At 44.0% G+C, this 20,016-nt stretch overlaps 1 protein-coding gene across 1 annotated transcript in view; it reads left to right on the top strand.

Annotated features, from left to right (window-relative positions):
• Positions 1–17,472, top strand: part of LOC142373441 (stonustoxin subunit alpha-like) — a 29,400-nt gene extending 11,928 nt beyond the window's left edge. The window contains exon 4 of the mRNA XM_075456694.1: positions 16,869–17,472. Within this exon, the coding sequence (XP_075312809.1) occupies positions 16,869–17,380 (512 nt within the window). The 3' untranslated portion in view covers positions 17,381–17,472. The remainder of the gene's footprint in view (positions 1–16,868) is intronic.
• Positions 17,473–20,016: the final 2,544 nt, after the last annotated feature.

Below are 20,016 nucleotides of genomic sequence, written 5' to 3' on the forward strand. Positions count from 1 at the left end.
AAGAAATTCCGGCAAAATGGGAAAAATTGGGTTCTGTTGTGGATGGGAAAATGCATAGAAAAGCACTTAACAAGTGCATTTTGGCGCTCGACTAGCGCCAAAATGCCCTATTTTAGATGCCTTATAACTAAGCCATTAAGCATAACACAGACCTCATTCAAAGTTTATATGTGACAGGAGACTCTCGGCTTTAACTGAACTAAAGGGTTTGTTGATACATTATACAGCTTTGACACAACGGGAGTTTACGTTTTAGGAAGACTACATTTCGGCCGAGGTGTCTCTCCCACTTTGTTTCTCACTCTAAATTCGATACTGCACCAATTCCTCGAACAAATATCTCTCATGTCAAAAATATCTGCCCGATCTGGAAAGATTTTACTTTAAACCGTAGGCATTTTTGTCCTCTTTCACACAGTCACAAAAAACGAACCACACGTAGTAGCTGAATGAAAATTACACCGCTGTTTTCTGCCGTCTCTTGGGGTGCTGACGGTTCAAGAATTATTCGGATACGACTTTTACTTTTCGAACAGCGACCGTTTGTTCGAGACAGTCAAGTGCAGTCAAAATTATAGTGCAGTTTTAAGAAGCCATAGTGAGCGCACATGTCAGAGACACAGACGAGCCGCACCTGCTCCTGTTACCGGGGCAACGCCTTGTCAGCCTGCTCTGTTCTCAGACTGCTTATGAGGGCAGAGCCAAGATGGCTGCCCTGTTAGAACAGCTTCATGTTACAAATCTGATCTGCTTTTCTCCTTTAAACTGATAGTGAGGGGAAGTTTGAAAATACCCACAATGCAATGGGAAAATGCATTGAAAAGCACTTAACGAGGGCACTTTGCAGCCCCCATAATTCAGCCATACAGCATCACTAACGCATCATTCAAAGTTCATATGTGACAGGAGACTCTCAACTTCTCAGGACCTAGATTAAAAATGACAGAATTGTCTTCAGGAGACCTGTATTAAGCATTTTGAGGCTCAACGATCTAATAATCCACCTAATTATGAGGCACTAACAGTCTTCAGGACACCTTTCTGCTATTAACAGTTTAATTAGGCCGTCCTTCTGTGTGGTTTCCCTCACTTACGATGGCTAAAGCAGGCAGGTTTCACCATGGCAAGTCAGTATCTCATGATCTGCAAATGCCCAGTTTTGGAGTTCTCATAACTCAGCCATACGACATCACAGAGACCTTATTCAAAGTTCATATGTGACAGGAGACTCTAGCGTCTCATTGCATCATCTTTTGGAGAGGCTGATAACTCACTGAACTGTCTGCTGCTTTGGCTCCAAACATGTTCAAATGAACTTGAGTTGATGCATCTTGTAGGGGCAGCTTCGCAGCTGCCTCTTCTGAGCGGATAAAACTTCGTCCAACGCACGTTGTAGAAAAATAAAGTCTTATTTTATTTGTTCACAGTCAAACCAAATAAAAGGTTTCATTAACTCAAAGTATACAAACAAAAAGGGCTCTATTTTGGAGGTTTCTAAATCCAATTAGACACGTCACACAGTAGGCCAAACAGAGCGGCCCAAGCAAGGCAGTCCAACAACAAAATAAATAATCCATAATTACCAGATCAAACTTCATAAACATAAATACCATCATTCCATAACCAAAATATACAAATAATGAGTCAAAAAGTTTATCAAACACAAAATAGGCAAAATAGGCAAAATGGCTCCAACATTCCGGCCCCTAATTGAGCACAATGTGGCAATTCAATACATATTCATAAGGAGCCATTCATTTCAAATTCAGAAGTCCAGAAGCATTCAAGTTCTGCATGAGCACATAGCGCAAAAGTCTATCATGATTCAACAGAAAAGTCCTTCAAAAGTCTTCAAAAATGTATCCTTTGGAGAAAAATGGTCCATAAAAAAAAAAAGAAAAATCCTTGAGATTCAAAAGAGTAATTCAAACAAATAGTCCTTGTATGCTTATTTCATAGTCCATTATTCAAGCATCAAATTCAAAAGTCAAACTCAAAAGTCAATTTTCATATAAATTCCACATTCAAAATTCAATTTTCCTTTATATTTCAAAAAATATAAATTTCAAAGAATTCAGCAATGCTTTCCACATTCATATCAACACACACAAAAACACGCACATGCAACCATATGCACACACACACACACACTTTCATTCAGTGCACTATTGTGTGGTCAGTAAAGTGTCATGTGTCCTATATGTACTGTGATGCGTGTTCTATGTGTTCTGTCAGGTCAAGTCAGTCAGGCCATATCTTTGAGGAGGCAAAGTTTCGTGATAGGCCTTTCAAGGGTGCCAGTTTGGGTCTTGACCTTCACACGACGTACATGTCCGTTGGTGTCAAGGAATGTTTCTCTGATCAAGCCCATAGGCCAGGAGTTGCGTGGCGCAGTTTCATCACTGATCAGTACCAGGTCACCAGGTTTAATGTTTCTCTTCACTTCATTCCACTTCTGTCTCTCTTGCAAAAGGGAAAGGTATTCTCGCGTCCATCTTTTCCAGAAGAGATCTGATAGGTACTGGACCTGCTTCCATCTTCTCCTGGAGTAACAGTCCTGCTTGTTAAAGAGTCCTGGTGGAAGGATAGTGTAGCAGTCACAGTGCCGTGTGGATTAAGAGTTCTTCAAACTTTGATAAACCAACATTCCTGTGGGGGATGTTTACGTATGTGGATAAAAAACAGATCTCCATTTTCTTTCCACAAAGGAAAAAGAGACAGAAACTGCCTAATTTACAACAACCTTCGGCCCTTTGAAAGTTTTTCAACAGACGCTTGCCATAAAATTGGGATAAACTAAAATGTACAAAGGATCTTTCTGTTGGAAAAGTGGGAGACCTCAATATCTTATCTTCACCATAAATCGAAGTTGACACTTTAACACCCTTTCCCACCAGAGAACCGACCAGATGGCTACACACGAACTGAGAAGACTTCACTAAGACTCACCTTTAATCGAATCTTAAAACTGTATTAACTGTGTTTGATAACCGTATACAATTTCTTTCAGGTTTCCAGCTTGATCACAAGACGCATCTAGAGACAATTTGTACGATTCTGGCTTAAATATCGACTGAGAAATAATCTTGTTGGGAAAAGTCAAACTCGCCGATGGAACAACATTGCCCCCTAGTGGTCTATATTGTTGAATAGCTGAACACAAGGACCCGGTAAAATGGACAAGATATATGCAACAATTTAACTTTTAACGATGTCCCTTCAGTATCTATTTGTTATTGTTTGGTATCCCCATTGTTAACACAGAAAATTAACATCGTATGGTTCGCTATTCATATGTCACGACTTTACAGATATTCATGTGAATTTTGAAACTCATAATCTTCTTTATTACGTTGTGTCTTATTTTGATGTCTTTATATTGCAAGTCTATGTTATATCTTTAATCTGCATATCTTAACAAGATGTGGTGTTTTCAGAATCACCAAAACAAATGTTCTATGAGACAGAGTAATGGAGAAATAAGAGTTTCTTTGTTTCAGCCCGAAATCCCCACATAAAAGGCTGAGTAGATCATCTTACACAGACACCCAGGCAGACGTCACCACAGTTCAGGCATATCATTGGCTGAAAGAGTAGTGTAAGCTTTCGTCATGCCCCGCCTCCGAGAGTCAAACCCCGGAGCCCGCGAATCCAAACTCAGATCAGAAGAAAGAAGAAAGAGGACAGAGAAGAAGGAGATTTGAACAGAGAGAGCAGAGTAGAGAATGGATGAGATCACAGTTGCTCAGGGAGCAGATTAGATGTGATTTTCAGTTGTTCAGTTTCTCAGATCTGGAGAGATTTGAAGAGAGATTTGCAAAATACGACAAAAGGGAGGAAGGAGATGGCAGAAAGACCCAAGGAAGAAAGACTCGAAGAAAGAAACAGAATGAAGTCTGAAGATGCACGTTTTTCGTGTTTTTGTTCGTCCATCGTCATCCATGTCCTTTTTACGTCGCACGCTCTAACCTCCGCCGTTACACGCCACCATCACCTTTTCCTACCAAGAAGCCAACTCCAAGCAACCTTTCATTAATCTTCTGTGAACTTAAGTTCACATCAGAGAAGCAACAGACCAACTCTGACACTCGGAGGGTTTGATCATCTAACCACAGCCCTCGACACCATCGTTCCCGTTTCCCGGTGAAAAGAAGCAACTGAGAAGTCCGCTAAAGTCAGCCACCACAACCAGGAAGGCCCAGAGAGAGGAAGAGAAATCCCCTCGGACCCCCGTGGCCGCTGCCGTGTTCCGAGCTGACTAAGCAGAACTTCAGCACAGTAAGACCGACCCGTTTTCACCTTAAAGTGGGTTTGATGGATGTCTCGAGGCTTTCACAGAATGATAAATTAATCCGAAATGTCAGTATTTAGCGTCAAATAGTCAGCCAACCTATTTGAATCCAGTATCCCTCCATTCCCATATTTTATTTTCCATTCACTAAGTGTTTTATATAATCACCCATATTCAATGCATCTCCTGTTTGTTTAAAGGTTCATGTCTAAGATCATATCATTTTAATAAACAGTTCATATATCTATATATATGTTATAATCACAGATTGTGTCGTATGCTTTCTTTACGTAATGTCTGTCCAACCAAACGAGAACTTTCACGAAAGTAGCGAGATATGAGACTGATTATTAATTGATTATTAATTGATTATTAATTTAACATACCAGGATCGTAAGATTTTAACAGTCGTCCTCCCTGGACTGTAACTTAAAGCAAGTTAAAATATCAGCTAGGTGGTGCCCTAAATTCGAGGTTTAAGGTTTATTTGAGACAGTTAGAACGTCTTATAAATCCTTATATTTGATGCATGTATAAATGCCCAATAACGCTACAATAGGCTTTCCTTTAAGGAGTAGTATGTAGTTGGGTGTAAGAGGTTCAGGATCTTTCGGATCTCCAGATGATGCAGTGATTGGACGTGCATTGAGAATGGCTTCCACTTCGCAGAGAGCGGTGTGAAGACATTTGTCAGTCATGGTTTGTTCTTTCGTGAAAGAGTACAGGGTTTTCTTGATGATGCGTATAAGATGCTCCCACGCACCTCCATGATGTGAGCCGTATGGTGGGTTAAAGGTCCATTTGATTCCCTTCTCGTGCATTGCGTTCTGTATCTTACTGAGGTTCATGTGAGTAAGGGCTTCCCTGAGCTCCCTTTCGGCTCCCACAAAGTTGGTTCCGTTATCACTGAGGATCTCCTTGACCTGGCCACGTCTACAGATGAATCTGCGGATGACTGAAATGCAGGAATCTGTGTCTAGGGTGTAGGACATCTCCAAGTGTATGGCTCTGCTGACAAGACAGGTAAATAATGCTCCGTATCTCTTCACTTTGCTACGACCATACTTGACTTCAATAGGTCCGAAGTAGTCCAGGCCTGTGTGAGTGAATGGGGGTAAGTCTGGGGTTATTCTTACAGAGGGCAGGTCTGCCATTTTCTGGTTTATTGCTCTACTTTGCCACCTTCTGCAGAGTATGCAGTCGTCCGTTATTCTCCTTGCAGCAGCATTTGCTTTAGGGATCCAGTATTTGGTTCGCAGTTCTGAGAGCATTTGATTTTTTCCACAGTGTTTTGGCTGAGTTGTGGACATAACTCAGAAGTATTCTTGATAAGTGGTGATCATGGGGCAGAATGGCTGGATGTTTGACTTCTTCCGGCATGGCCAGCCTACTCAGTCTGCCACCCACTCTTAAAATTCCTTCTTGGAGAACAGGGTCTGGCTTATAGAGCTTACTGTCTCTCTTCACAGTTTGGCCCTTCTGTAGCGCACACACGTCATCTCTGAAGGATTGATGTTGAACATGGGCTAAAAGTGACATTTCAGCATCTTTGAGCTCTTGCACTGAGAGCTGTTGGTCTGCAGGATCTGGTTATACTGACCTTTTCAATGAGACGCTGGTCTGGCTCTTCAGCCTCAGATGTTTCTTGAACTTTAGAAGCCAAGCTGTAGCTCTGATCAGTTTTGGCCATGATGAAAAGTGCTCTATGAAGCAGGTAAGGGGGCTCTGCTGCTGGACTGTTGTGGCAAGAGTCACAGCAGTTTTCTTTACTTCAGGGTCATTCTCAGAGAGTTCCAGAGGTTCAGTTGAAAGTTTTGGCCAAGCACTTTCAGATTGGGTCAGGAAGTCAGGGCCTTTGATCCAATTTGTAGCTGCCAGTAAGGTCTCAGCTCCCATCCCTCTGGATGCCTTGTCTGCTGGGTTCAAGGCAGTTCGTATGTGACGCCATTGAGATTTCTCTGTCAGATTGCGAATGAGTGTCACTCTGTTTGCCACGTATGTTTTGAATCTCTGTGTGTCACTCGTGATGTATTTCAGAACAGAAGTGCTATCAGTCCAGAATACAGAGTCTGACATCCTGAGCTCTAGCTCATTCTTCAGCATTCTGTCCATCCGAGCAGCCAGCAGCTGATGCAAGTTCCAATCGGGGTATTGTGATCACCTTCAATGGAGCCACTCTTGCTTTCCCCATCAGAAAGGCAATCTCCGGAGGTCTACCTCTACTGGTCAGTCGCAGGTAACTCACTGTCCCGTAGCCGCTCTCACTGGCGTCGCAGATGTGGTGTAATTGAGCATCTGTGAAATCAAATCCTGCTGGCTTGTAGCATCGTTCAATTTTGAAGCTGGAGAGTACCTCAAGGTCCTTCAGCCATTCCTTCCACTTTGATGCAAGTGCTGTTGGGATATCCTCGTCCCATCCATAGTTCAACTTGCAGAGCTCTTGGAGAATCATCTTTCCAGACAGCATGACGGGCGATAAGAATCCCAGGGGATCATAGATGGAGTTCAGCGCTGACAGGATTCCCCTTCTGCTATGCGGTTTTTCTTTCAAAGTGATGTTAAAGAAGGACATATCTGACTCGATGTCCCATATCATGCCGAGAGCACGTTCAGCTGGAAGTTTGTCCTTTTCCAAGTCGATGTTCTTGAGCTCTTTGGCCCGTTCCTCGTGAGGTAGTGATGCGAGGACTGAACGGCTGTTGCTGGCCCATTTGGTGAGCTTGAATCCACCAGTTGCGCAAACTGCCTTCAGGTTCTGGACCAGAGTGATGGCTAGCTTTTCATTGGCCGCTGATTTCAAACAATCATCTACATAAAAATTATGCAGGATGGTGTTGAGGACTGGAGTGTCAGCCTCGTCTTTGTTATCCTCAGCTGTCTGTCGAAGGGCAAAGTTTGCACAGCTTGGGGATGAAACTGTACCGAACAAATGCACTATCATTCGGTGTTCTCTAAGTGGTTGTTCAGTGTCGCCATATGGCCACCATAAGATTCTCAGAAAGTCCACATCATCTTCCGGAATCTTTACTTGGTGGAACATTCCTTCAATGTCCCCCATCATGGCCACTGATTCCTGTCTGAATCGAAGTAGTACACCCAGCATGGTGTTCGTAAGATCGGGGCCTTGCAATGGCTCAGAGTTCAAGGATGTGTGCTGGAAGGAGGAAGTACAGTCGAAAACCACACGGATAGACCTTTTCTGCTTGTGATAGACCTCGTGATGAGGGATGTACCAGAGTCTACCATCGTTCCGGTGGAGCTGTTCTTCAGGTACCATCTCAGCATGTCCTTTCTTGAGAACATCATTCATGAAGCTGACATAGTCCTTCTTAAACATTGAATCTCTTTCCAATTTCTTCTTAAGACCCAGAGCTCTTTGTTCGGCCATCTTCTTATTGTTTGGTAGACAGATATCATTTCTGCGGAATGGCAGTCGCAACTCGTAGTGACCATCTCATTTCGTCACAGACTCATTCATGATCTCAAGAAATCTTTTGTCCTCGAAGGAGTGTTCTGATTTCTCTTCGTAGGCTAATTCTGGGAAATCCTGATTGTACTGCTGAACCCAGAGTTCTTCCAGGCGAGCCACTGATATTCGGTTGGATGTGACCAGTGGTCGGCCATGGTGGTCTACAGGTGAGCTAATGCCCAGTGGTCCATTTATGATCCATCCTAGGCGTGTTAAGACAGCATATGGCCCCTCGACCTGACTGCTGATCACCCTCAGGGGTTACAGGGCCTTGGGAACATTCACCCCAATCAACAGACTGACGTCTGCTATGAGGGACTTGAAGTGGATGTCGTGTAGATAGGGCCACTGCTTCACATCATCCTCACATGGGATGTTCTCTCTTTTTACAGGAATGGTGCATTTTGTGAAGACCTCGGGAAGCGCTAGGAACTGGTCACCATCGAGGCTGCAGACTTCCAGTCCTGTCACACTGTATGTTTGCACAGGCTTTTCCTGTTTCATGGTTCGTAATAAAATTTCAGTTTTTCTTCCCCTCACCGACAGCTGTTCCATGAGTGCCTCGGTGCAGAATGTTGCAGAACTTCCGGAATCGAGGAAGGCGTAGGTTTGTATGATGTGACTGCCCTTGGATGTTTTTACTTTCACAGGTACAATCGGCAGTTTGTGGTCTATAGTGCCGGCCCCTGTTTGGCCTGTAGATGTCAGGCTCACTAGGACTGACCCTGTACCATTGCTGCCATCTTTCTTGGTCACACAAGTGACTGTTGCATTCTGCGTAGCACCAGCTGGTGGGTTGTTTGTAAAGTGCAAGATCGTGGGGTGTTTCTTTGCGCATGAGTGACATGTCAGGCGGTTTTTGCTGAGATGCCCTTTAATCAAGCACCCAAAACAAAGCCCATTTCTCTTCAGAAACTCCACCTTCTGGTCGTGGGGAATTTTAGCTATCTGTCTGCAAGATTCCATGGTGTGGTTTCCCTGGCAGTACATGCAAGGTTTTGCAAATGCGTCTTTTTTGTTTGTGTTGGCGTCAGAATTCTGTGTTTTGGCATCTGTAGAAGTTGTGACTGGGGACACTGTGGTAGCAAAAATTTTCTTGCTTCCAGACTTCGTATGGCGTTGTCTGGGTTTTGGATTTTTAGTCATATCTTGAATATTGCCAAACACTGGGTCTTGCATGATCCGGACTGCTCTTCAATGAATTTGACTAGGTCGTGGAACTTGGGTCTCTGCTTAGTCTGCTCCATGTGGTTGCACACAGCAGATCGCCATCTCTCTCGGAGTTTGTATGGAAGTTTTGTTACAATCAGTTTCATGTTGGATGGTAAATCAAGCTCTGACATGTACTGGAATGTTTGTGCGGTCTTGTTACAGCTTCTCAGATAGAGTGCATAGCTGTTCAGCTCCTCTGCGTCATCTGGACGAATTGCGGCCCAATCCAAGGCTTTCTGCATGTATGCCGCTGTAATTTTAAATTCGTCACCGAAGTGATGTTTGAGCAGGCGCTTTGCTTCCCTATAACCAGCTGCAGCATCCATATGTAGACAGCTTCTCACGAGTTGCTTAGGCTGCCCTGCCGTAAACTGATCCAGGAAGTACAGTCTGTCTTCATAACTGTCAGTCTTGTCTTCAATATTGTGTCTGAAAGCTTGCGTGAACAACTGGTATTCTAACGGATCACCACTGAAGACAGGAACCTCTTTTTTAGGAAGAGAAGTCTGCGACACTACAGACACAAGCAGGTTTGTCATGTCTGATTGTGCTGATATGTTCATGGGACTGGCTGCACCCCCTGCAGGAGTGATCTGTCCTCCCATCTGTTGGCTGACTTTCTTACTGGCAATAGGTCTGGAGGTAAAATGTTTGGCTAGTGGGTTTGCTGTTGTCATTAGTATTGTTGTAGTTGTCGTCTAAAGGCTGAGTTATACTTCTTTTTACTGCCCTTGCGCTTTCTTCTTGCGTTTATGTTAATGGCTCGAGACGTTTATACTTCATTTAGCTTTGCCGGCGCTTGCGTGTGCTGCATGGCGATTCACTGCCAGGAGAGTAGGTGGAGTAGCGTTTTTTTTCAATGACAAGCCTACTATGATGAAAGGAAATTCACCGCCAGGACCTCTTCGAGTGGATTCATGCTTCTTCTTCTTGTAAATAGCCGGTATTTTGTCAGATTTTCAACACCTTGGGGGTCTAAACGACTACTTTCTCGCCTGAAAATGTTTCAAATGTTGCTAAAGTTATATATTTACAGAGTTTATAGCTTAAGGGAAATCAGCTTTTCAGGCTGGCTGATTTCGGCTCGGGCAGGAGTGAAGTGCACTGTGTGTAAACGCTCTGCATACTGTCTGATCGATGAGTATGACGTTAGTAGGCTTGCGTCTTTTCTTGCGTGAAGTTTAGAAAATTGAGGTGACACACGCAAGCTCGCAATGGGGGGCTTGCAACCGCGCAAGGGCTTGCGTTTCTTCTTGCGTCTGGCTTTGCGTCTTGCGTTACCGACTATAAACCAGGCTTTAGTTGTTATTGTTGGTGGTGGTCTGGGTGTTGGTGCTGCTGAAATCTGAAGTGCTCGCATGGCTGTCTGTAGAGGTGTTTTTGGTACAGCTCCTAATTCAGCAAAGTGAGGTGGTAAAAGCACTGAGTCTACTCTGCTGTCTTCAGTTGCCATGGTTTCAGTAGGTTGGGGTTGTTGCGTTTCCAGGTATTCATCCAGGTAAGCATTCATACCATCTTCCTGTTTAAATGTAGGTTCTATTTCCTCGCCAAGTTCAAATGCATTTAGGACCTTTAATTTTGCATCTTTAACAGCCAGGTCTTCTTTTAATTGCAGGGCTTCCATCTTAGCTTGCAAGTCTTGTTTCTCTTTTTGCAAGGTGTGTTTCTCCTTTAGAGTCTTTGCGCTTTCTCGCAATTCTGCTCTATCTGCTGCTAATTCAGCTTTGGTAGCAGACACATAGGACTTGGAGGTCTTGGATGTACGTGATGATCGTGAACTACGTCTTGACACCCTTGAGGCACTGTCATTCGGGCCAACTAGTGTTTGTGGATCTACTTCGTGTTGTGTTAATCGTAAATCTACGTCATGCTGTGGTAACTGTGGGGTTACTTCATGTTGTGTTAACTGTGGGGCTATGTCATGCTGTGGTAACTGTGGGGCTACTTCATGCTGTGGTAACTGTGGGGCTACTTCATGCTGTGGTAATTGTGGGGCTACTTCATGCTGTGGTAACTGTGGGGCTACTTCATATTGTGTTAACTGTGGGGCTACTTCATGTTGTGTTAACTGTGGGGCTACTTCATGTTGTGTTAACTGTGGGGCTACTTCATGCTGTGGTAACTGTGGGGCTACATCATGCTGTGGTAACTGTGGGGCTACTTCATGCTGTGGTAACTGTGGGGCTACTTCATGTTGTGTTAACTGTGGGGCTACTTCATATTGTGGTAACTGTGGGGCTACGTCATGCTGTGGTAACTGTGGGGCTACGTCATGCTGTGGTAACTGTGGGGCTACTTCATATTGTGGTAACTGTGGGGCTACTTCATATTGTGTTAACTGTGGGGCTACATCATGCTGTGGTAACTGTGGGGCTACTTCATATTGTGGTAACTGTGGGGCTACATCATGCTGTGGTAACTGTGGGGCTACTTCATATTGTGGTAACTGTGGGGCTACATCATGCTGTGGTAACTGTGGGGCTACTTCATATTGTGTTAACTGTGGGGCTACTTCATGCTGTGGTAACTGTGGGGCTACATCATGCTGTGGTAACTGTGGGGCTACTTCATGCTGTGGTAACTGTGGGGCTACGTCATGCTGTGGTAACTGTGGGGCTACTTCATGCTGTGGTAACTGTGGGGCTACTTCATGCTGTGGTAACTGTGGGGCTACTTCATGCTGTGGTAACTGTGGGGCTACTTCATGTTGTGTTAACTGTGGGGCTACTTCATGCTGTGGTAACTGTGGGGCTACTTCATGCTGTAGTAACTGTGGGGCTACTTCATATTGTGTTAACTGTGGGGCTACTTCATATTGTGTTAACTGTGGGGCTACTTCATGCTGTAGTAACTGTGGGGCTACTTCATATTGTGGTAACTGTGGGGCTACTTCATGCTGTGGTAACTGTGGGGCTACGTCATGCTGTGGTAACTGTGGGGCTACGTCATGCTGTGGTAACTGTGGGGCTACTTCATGCTGTGGTAACTGTGGGGCTACTTCATATTGTGGTAACTGTGGGGCTACTTCATATCGTGGTAACTGTGGGGCTACTTCATATCGTGGTAACTGTGGGGCTACTTCATATTGTGGTAACTGTGGGGCTACTTCATATTGTCGTAACTGTGGGGCTACTTCATATTGTGGTAACTGTGGGGCTACTTCATGCTGTGGTAACTGTGGGGCTACTTCATATTGTGGTAACTGTGGGGCTACTTCATGCTGTGGTAACTGTGGGGCTACATCATGCTGTGGTAACTGTGGGGCTACTTCATATTGTGGTAACTGTGGGGCTACTTCATGTTGTGTTAACTGTGGGGCTACTTCATATTGTGGTAACTGTGGGGCTACGTCATGCTGTGGTAACTGTGGGGCTACTTCATGCTGTGGTAACTGTGGGGCTACTTCATGCTGTGGTAACTGTGGGGCTACTTCATGTTGTGTTAACTGTGGGGCTACTTCATGTTGTGGTAACTGTGGGGCTACTTCATGCTGTGGTAACTGTGGGGCTACTTCATGCTGTGGTAACTGTGGGGCTACTTCATGCTGTGGTAACTGTGGGGCTACTTCATGCTGTGGTAACTGTGGGGCTACGTCATGCTGTGGTAACTGTGGGGCTACTTCATGTTGTGTTAACTGTGGGGCTACTTCATGTTGTGGTAACTGTGGGGCTACTTCATGTTGTGTTAACTGTGGGGCTACTTCATGTTGTGGTAACTGTGGGGCTACTTCATGCTGTGGTAACTGTGGGGCTACTTCATATTGTGGTAACTGTGGGGCTACGTCATGCTGTGGTAACTGTGGGGCTACTTCATGTTGTGTTAACTGTGGGGCTACTTCATGTTGTGTTAACTGTGGGGCTACTTCATGTTGTGTTAACTGTGGGGCTACTTCATGCTGTGGTAACTGTGGGGCTACATCATGCTGTGGTAACTGTGGGGCTACGTCATGCTGTGGTAACTGTGGGGCTACTTCATGTTGTGTTAACTGTGGGGCTACTTCATGCTGTGGTAACTGTGGGGCTACTTCATATTGTGTTAACTGTGGGGCTACTTCATGCTGTGGTAACTGTGGGGCTACTTCATGCTGTGGTAACTGTGGGGCTACTTCATGCTGTGGTAATTGTGGGGCTACTTCATGTTGTGTTAACTGTGGGGCTACTTCATGTTGTGTTAACTGTGGGGCTACTTCATGCTGTGGTAACTGTGGGGCTACGTCATGCTGTGGTAACTGTGGGGCTACTTCATGTTGTGTTAACTGTGGGGCTACTTCATATTGTGGTAACTGTGGGGCTACGTCATGCTGTGGTAACTGTGGGGCTACTTCATATTGTGGTAACTGTGGGGCTACTTAATGCAGTGGTAACTGTGGGGCTACTTCATGCTGTGGTAACTGTGGGGCTACTTCATATTGTGTTAACTGTGGGGCTACTTCATGCTGTGGTAACTGTGGGGCTACTTCATGCTGTGGTAACTGTGGGGCTACTTCATGTTGTGTTAACTGTGGGGCTACTTCATGTTGTGTTAACTGTGGGGCTTCTTCATGTTGTGTTAACTGTGGGGCTACTTCATGCTGTGGTAACTGTGGGGCTACTTCATGCTGTGGTAACTGTGGGGCTACATCATGCTGTGGTAACTGTGGGGCTACTTCATATTGTGGTAACTGTGGGGCTACTTCATGTTGTGTTAACTGTGGGGCTACTTCATATTGTGGTAACTGTGGGGCTACGTCATGCTGTGGTAACTGTGGGGCTACTTCATGCTGTGGTAACTGTGGGGCTACTTCATGTTGTGGTAACTGTGGGGCTACTTCATGCTGTGGTAACTGTGGGGCTACTTCATGCTGTGGTAACTGTGGGGCTACTTCATGCTGTGGTAACTGTGGGGCTACTTCATGTTGTGTTAACTGTGGGGCTACTTCATGCTGTGGTAACTGTGGGGCTACTTCATGTTGTGTTAACTGTGGGGCTACTTCATGCTGTGGTAACTGTGGGGCTACTTCATATTGTGTTAACTGTGGGGCTACTTCATGCTGTGGTAACTGTGGGGCTACTTCATGCTGTGGTAACTGTGGGGCTACTTCATGCTGTGGTAATTGTGGGGCTACTTCATGTTGTGTTAACTGTGGGGCTACTTCATGCTGTGGTAACTGTGGGGCTACGTCATGCTGTGGTAACTGTGGGGCTACTTCATGTTGTGTTAACTGTGGGGCTACTTCATATTGTGGTAACTGTGGGGCTACGTCATGCTGTGGTAACTGTGGGGCTACGTCATGCTGTGGTAACTGTGGGGCTACTTCATATTGTGGTAACTGTGGGGCTACTTAATGCAGTGGTAACTGTGGGGCTACTTCATGCTGTGGTAACTGTGGGGCTACTTCATGTTGTGTTAACTGTGGGGCTACTTCATGCTGTGGTAACTGTGGGGCTACTTCATGCTGTGGTAACTGTGGGGCTACTTCATGCTGTGGTAACTGTGGGGCTACTTCATGCTGTGTTAACTGTGGGGCTACTTCATGCTGTGGTAACTGTGGGGCTACTTCATGCTGTGGTAACTGTGGGGCTACTTCATGTTGTGTTAACTGTGGGGCTACTTCATGCTGTGGTAACTGTGGGGCTACTTCATGCTGTGGTAACTGTGGGGCTACTTCATGTTGTGTTAACTGTGGGGCTACTTCATGTTGTGTTAACTGTGGGGCTTCTTCATGTTGTGTTAACTGTGGGGCTACTTCTTGTTGTGTTAACTGTGGGGCTACTTCATGCTGTGGTAACTCTGGGGCTACTTCATGTTGTGTTAACTGTGGGGCTACTTCATATTGTGTTAACTGTGGGGCTACTTCATGCTGTGGTAACTGTGGGGCTACTTCATGCTGTGGTAACTGTGGGGCTACTTCATATTGTGGTAACTGTGGGGCTACTTCATGCTGTGGTAACTGTGGGGCTACTTCATATTGTGTTAACTGTGGGGCTACTTCATGCTGTGGTAACTGTGGGGCTACGTCATGCTGTGGTAACTGTGGGGCTACTTCATGCTGTGGTAACTGTGGGGCTACTTCATGCTGTGGTAACTGTGGGGCTACTTCATGCTGTGCCACCCAAGTGTCTGTGTCAGTAATGAAATTATAGAATTTAGCTACCCTGGGTTCGTACCAATCAAGGTTCTTATTTTCTCTCATGTCATCAGACAACAGTGTTTGCACAGACTCATGACACACATTAAAATCATTAAGTATGATCTTAAAACCAAGCAACTCAGTTTTCACAACAGAAACATCAGCATGCTCATTCATAATTTTTTTCATGTCATTCATTTTGCGAGTGCAATGGCCAAGTCTGCCTCGCCGCGTTGCACTCAGCGCTTTAAACAAAGGCTCTGGCTCCGGTTGTGTCTCCAATTCAGTAACCGGCACCTGGCCTTCATCAGAAATGGTCATGTTAAGTTAAGTAACTTTATTTATACCCGAAGGTAGATTTGTCCTCCGCTTTTAACCCATCCAGGTTGGCACTTGTTGACACACACGCACAGGGTCACACACTCAGAGACAGATGCCAGCCTGGAGCGGTGGGCAGTTATGAAAGCGCCCGGGGAGCATGGGGGTACGGTGCCTTGCTCAAGGGCACCTCGGCCGTGACAAGGAGGTGGACTGACACCCCTCCAGCTATCAGTTCCACCAAGCGAGAGTGGGAATCGAACCGCCAACCTTCCGTTTATTGGACGACCGACTCTAACCACTGAGCCACAGCCGCCCAAAGCCACAGCCGGAGTTAGTGGGCTCCGTGTGGGCCTCCATGTCAGACATATCAACAGCGTAGGCCTCTATCAAATCAAGTGCGTATTCTTACTCAGTCCAAGCACGTCGAAATTTAAAACTTCAGGTTCGTATTACACGCGCATTCAAAGTTCCTCAGCACGCGTCAAAACAGTAACCCTAGAAGGGCTATTTCGATTTTAATATTTCCACAAAGCGTCAGACTGTCACAAAAAGCAGTTCATTATACTGTCCATAATTTTACCAAACGAAAAAAAGTGTTCAAGGCGAAGAAAACAAATCACGGTCTCAGTAATCCACGTTTCAAATCTTCAACAGAAATGCGATCTGTGGCACCAATGCAGGCCTCGCTTCATCCTTCCAAACAGCTTCAAACAAAGTCTCTCGTAAAAAAGTGACTGAGCTCACCTGGTCTGTTGATAAAATAATATTCCAGGTTACTCACGCCACTGAGACGATGCAGGATAATCCACTGAAAGTCTTCCAGTAAAAACTTCGTCCAACGTGCGTTGTAGAAAAATAAAGTCTTATTTTATTTGTTCACATTCAAACCAAATAAAAGGTTTCATTAACTCAAAGTATACAAACAAAAAGGGCTCTATTTCGGAGGTTTCCACAAACACGGTTGAAAGACTGTTTGCCTCTTCCGCTCCCAGCTGGCCACCTGAGCGAGGCGTTTTTAGGAAACGTCATTCTAAATCCATTTAGACACGTCACACAGTAGGCCAAACAGAGCGGCCCAAGCAAGGCAGTCCAACAACAAAATAAATAATCCATAATTACCAGATCAAACTTCATAAACATAAATACCATCATTCCATAACCAAAATATACAAATAATGAGTCAAAAAGTTTGTCAAACACAAAATAGGCAAAATGGCTCCAACACATCTTTTTCTTTTCTGCTCAGAGGTAGATTGGAAGGTATGCTCCTGCCACCTTGTGTTGACTTGGCTTTTACTGAAACAATCAGTTTACATCTTGCTGATATAAACATGCAGAAATGATATGATTAAATTCTTTCACTTATGGCCGAATGAGTAGCTACCAGTTAGATGTATGAGTTAATGCAAAAGGCAGTGAATGGATTGTTAACTCTAGTAATGTTCTGGTCCCGTTCTTTCCATCAGATGCCTGCACTCTCACCCTGGATCTTGACACAGCACACCCTAATCTCATTCTGTCTGATGGAGACAAGAAGGTGACGCATGGAGAGAAGCAGTCGTATCCCGACCTCCCTCAGAGATTTTATTCATTCCCTCAGGTTCTTTGCAGAGAAGCACTGATTGGGCGCCATTACTGGGAGGTGGAGCTGAGCGCTGAGAAAGGTGCAGGTGCTGCTGTGGCTGTTTGCTACGGAGGATTACCAAGGAAAGGAGATTTAAAGTTTGGTGGGATTGGGTGGAATAGCATGTTCTGGTTGCTTGGTCACAAGTGGAATCCAAGCCCAACATTCCCTGGTTACTCTTCTGAGTTTCTCACACTGGGAGTGTATTTAGACCATGCTGCAGGCTCTCTGTCCTTCTACAAAGTGACAGGTGACAAACTGAGCCACATTCACACCTTCCATACTCAGTTCTCTGAGCCTGTTTTCCCATGTTTCAAGGTCTGGGAAAACTGTTCTGCGTTTCTGTGCTTTTAAACATGGAGCCACCACACGATTCAGTTCAGAATGAGTTCAGCTGAAAAGAAAAATGATATTCTCAAGGAGTCACATTTAGTCACATTTAATCACATCTGTCACATCTGTCACATCTGATCACATCTGATCACATATAATCACATATAATCATATTTAATCACATTTAAATTGGTAAAAAAAGAGAGAAAACTCAGGAAATGTCTGGTATTAAAGAAGTTTTTGAGGATTTGCTGATTGAAAGTAATCAGATCTACAACATTTAGTCTGAATTAGTTTGTAACCACAGAAAATATAACAACAGAACATTGAAAAGTTGTTCTTTAATTAGCTTTAATCAGTCAATTCTTTCTTTTAACTTCCCTCTCTTTTACGTTTGAACAGATCTTTGATTATTCACGGCCTCATTCATCTTTTTGCAATCATTACAGTTGATAAATGTTTGATATTTTGTCTTTTCATAACTGTTTATCTGTTGATTGATAACCTAATGATATTCATGTTTTAAATTTTGGGGTTGATTCATCTGCCCAATGATTGTTGGTCATAATCATAAAGTCATAAAGTTGACAGATTTTTTGGGGATATTTTAAGGCTAATTAATCAAAAAACATGGAACATGTGTAATTTGTATGTTAATGATGATGATTATTGATTAAAGTTATGGCAAAGTCACACAAAGTGTTTTTCTCTCATTGATTTTTCATAAGGCAACAGATATGTTCATATAACACTAACAAAATGATTATTTTTCTCAATTAAATGGGAAAATGTCCTCATCACAACTCTGGCTGCAGCATTTTGGATCAGCCAACTACATTTTTTATTGTCTCCACACATCCGTCCTCTTGTGAATCTTTCAGTGGACAAAGAAAGCTTGAAACTGTTCCTTTGCTTTTGTAGAAGTTATCTTTAACTTTATTCTCTTCTTTACAAACTTTTTCAACATTCCCAATTTTGTCAAAGACAAAGGTGTTTTTTTTCTTACAATCATCATTAAGATGAATTTTCCTGGGTTTTATAAGACAATGGCATTCGTCCGTTTCCCATCCTGGTTAATGTGCTGCTTTCTGAAGCCTCGGAAGGAAGCAGACGTCCCAGGCTGAGGAGCTCAGTGGCAAACAGCAGCACCGAGAGCAACGAGGGAGGCTTCATGGTCGTGTTTCTCTGATGAAACAACAGCTTAATGACTGAGTTAGCAGCATTTCTGGGTTCCTGTTCATCTCAGAGGGTCACAGGACAAAGTTATTCCAGTGCTGAAGTAGACTCGTACCAGTACAAGTACCAATACTACGACTAGTTTCTCTTTGTATGGGTCAGTGTTGATGTCCAAGGTGCTGATCCTGCATCTGCTGAACTGCCTGAGGTACATTGAACTTTTTCCCTGTGTGTTTGATACGACCGACTGCTGGCTCTGAGATCATAAAAAACCATTAACCGAGCACCGCTCTTAGTAACAGCTTCAAACAGATGTGGTCCACTGTGTTTGACTCCAACAGACAGCAGAGGAAGCACTGAAGCTCCTTTCCTGAGCATTTAGTTTATCATGGCAGCCAGCTCAGCAGTTACAAGTCATTTTACTAAGTTAGGAACCCGCTTAAGGAGAGAAACATTGAAGTTTTACATCAATCGTGGAATCAGAACTAAGTCAAAATTGAAATTCTATTATCTGTTATTCTCTTTAAAAGTCACAGCCTATTTCAATTACTGAGAAAAAAACTATTCTTTTTGGGTGTAACTGTGCTAATAATTATAAATAAATGAGAAGAATAAAGAATATTTGATGAATTGAATCTGAACCTGTCGCTGACCTGTATGTTTGGTGCGTTCTGCCCAAAACGTGCACAGCAAGGTGCACGTTGAAGCATTCAAATTAGACTTTCAAAGGCTGCTGAGGCAAATCTGCCCTGAAAGAGTCACCAGGTGTTGATTTAGTGAGTACCCAGTATAAAAGAGGAAATTGTTCTCATTTACTGTTAAATGAAAAGCAAACAGATTGTTAAAAAGTTTCGGACTGATTGAGCAGCAGCGCCCTCTTCAGGTTGAAACAGCTTACAGCACCTGGTATTCCCAGGCGGTCTCCCATTCAAGTACTAACCAGGACCGACCCTGTTTATCTGGCGTGTTCAGGGTGGTGTGACCGTGAGCGAAAGGCACTCTGACAAATATGTATTATATAGCTGCTGGAACCTTCAAGTTGTCCACATTATTGGCTTGAGAGGCTGATGTTGATCCTGCACATTTTCCTCTCGGATGCGTTTGTTCTCTGCAGCTGAACATGGGACTCTCAGATAACCTCTTCTGTTCCCTGTGTGTAGTTCTGGGTTCGTCATCACACAGAGAGACAGAGGCTGCTCGATTAGATGAAATCATCATAAATTGCGTCTTTTTTAAACTGAAACATTAGATTTTAGAAGTGAGAACACAGAAATAGATGTTGTTTCTGCATCTATAAAAAGCTCATTTGTGATTCCTTCATAATCGAGTGTATAATGCATTCTGTGCTAATTATGAACTCCAAAAATAGACAGATTCAGTTTCAATTCAATTCAGTTCATTTATATAGCGCCAAATCGCAAATGTACTGCTCGTACATGTCATGAATAGGGGTATAGATTTGTTTCATCAGTGTCAGTTCG

Source organism: Odontesthes bonariensis, chromosome 23 (assembly GCF_027942865.1).
Source record: "Odontesthes bonariensis isolate fOdoBon6 chromosome 23, fOdoBon6.hap1, whole genome shotgun sequence".
Classification (NCBI taxonomy): domain Eukaryota; kingdom Metazoa; phylum Chordata; class Actinopteri; order Atheriniformes; family Atherinopsidae; genus Odontesthes; species Odontesthes bonariensis.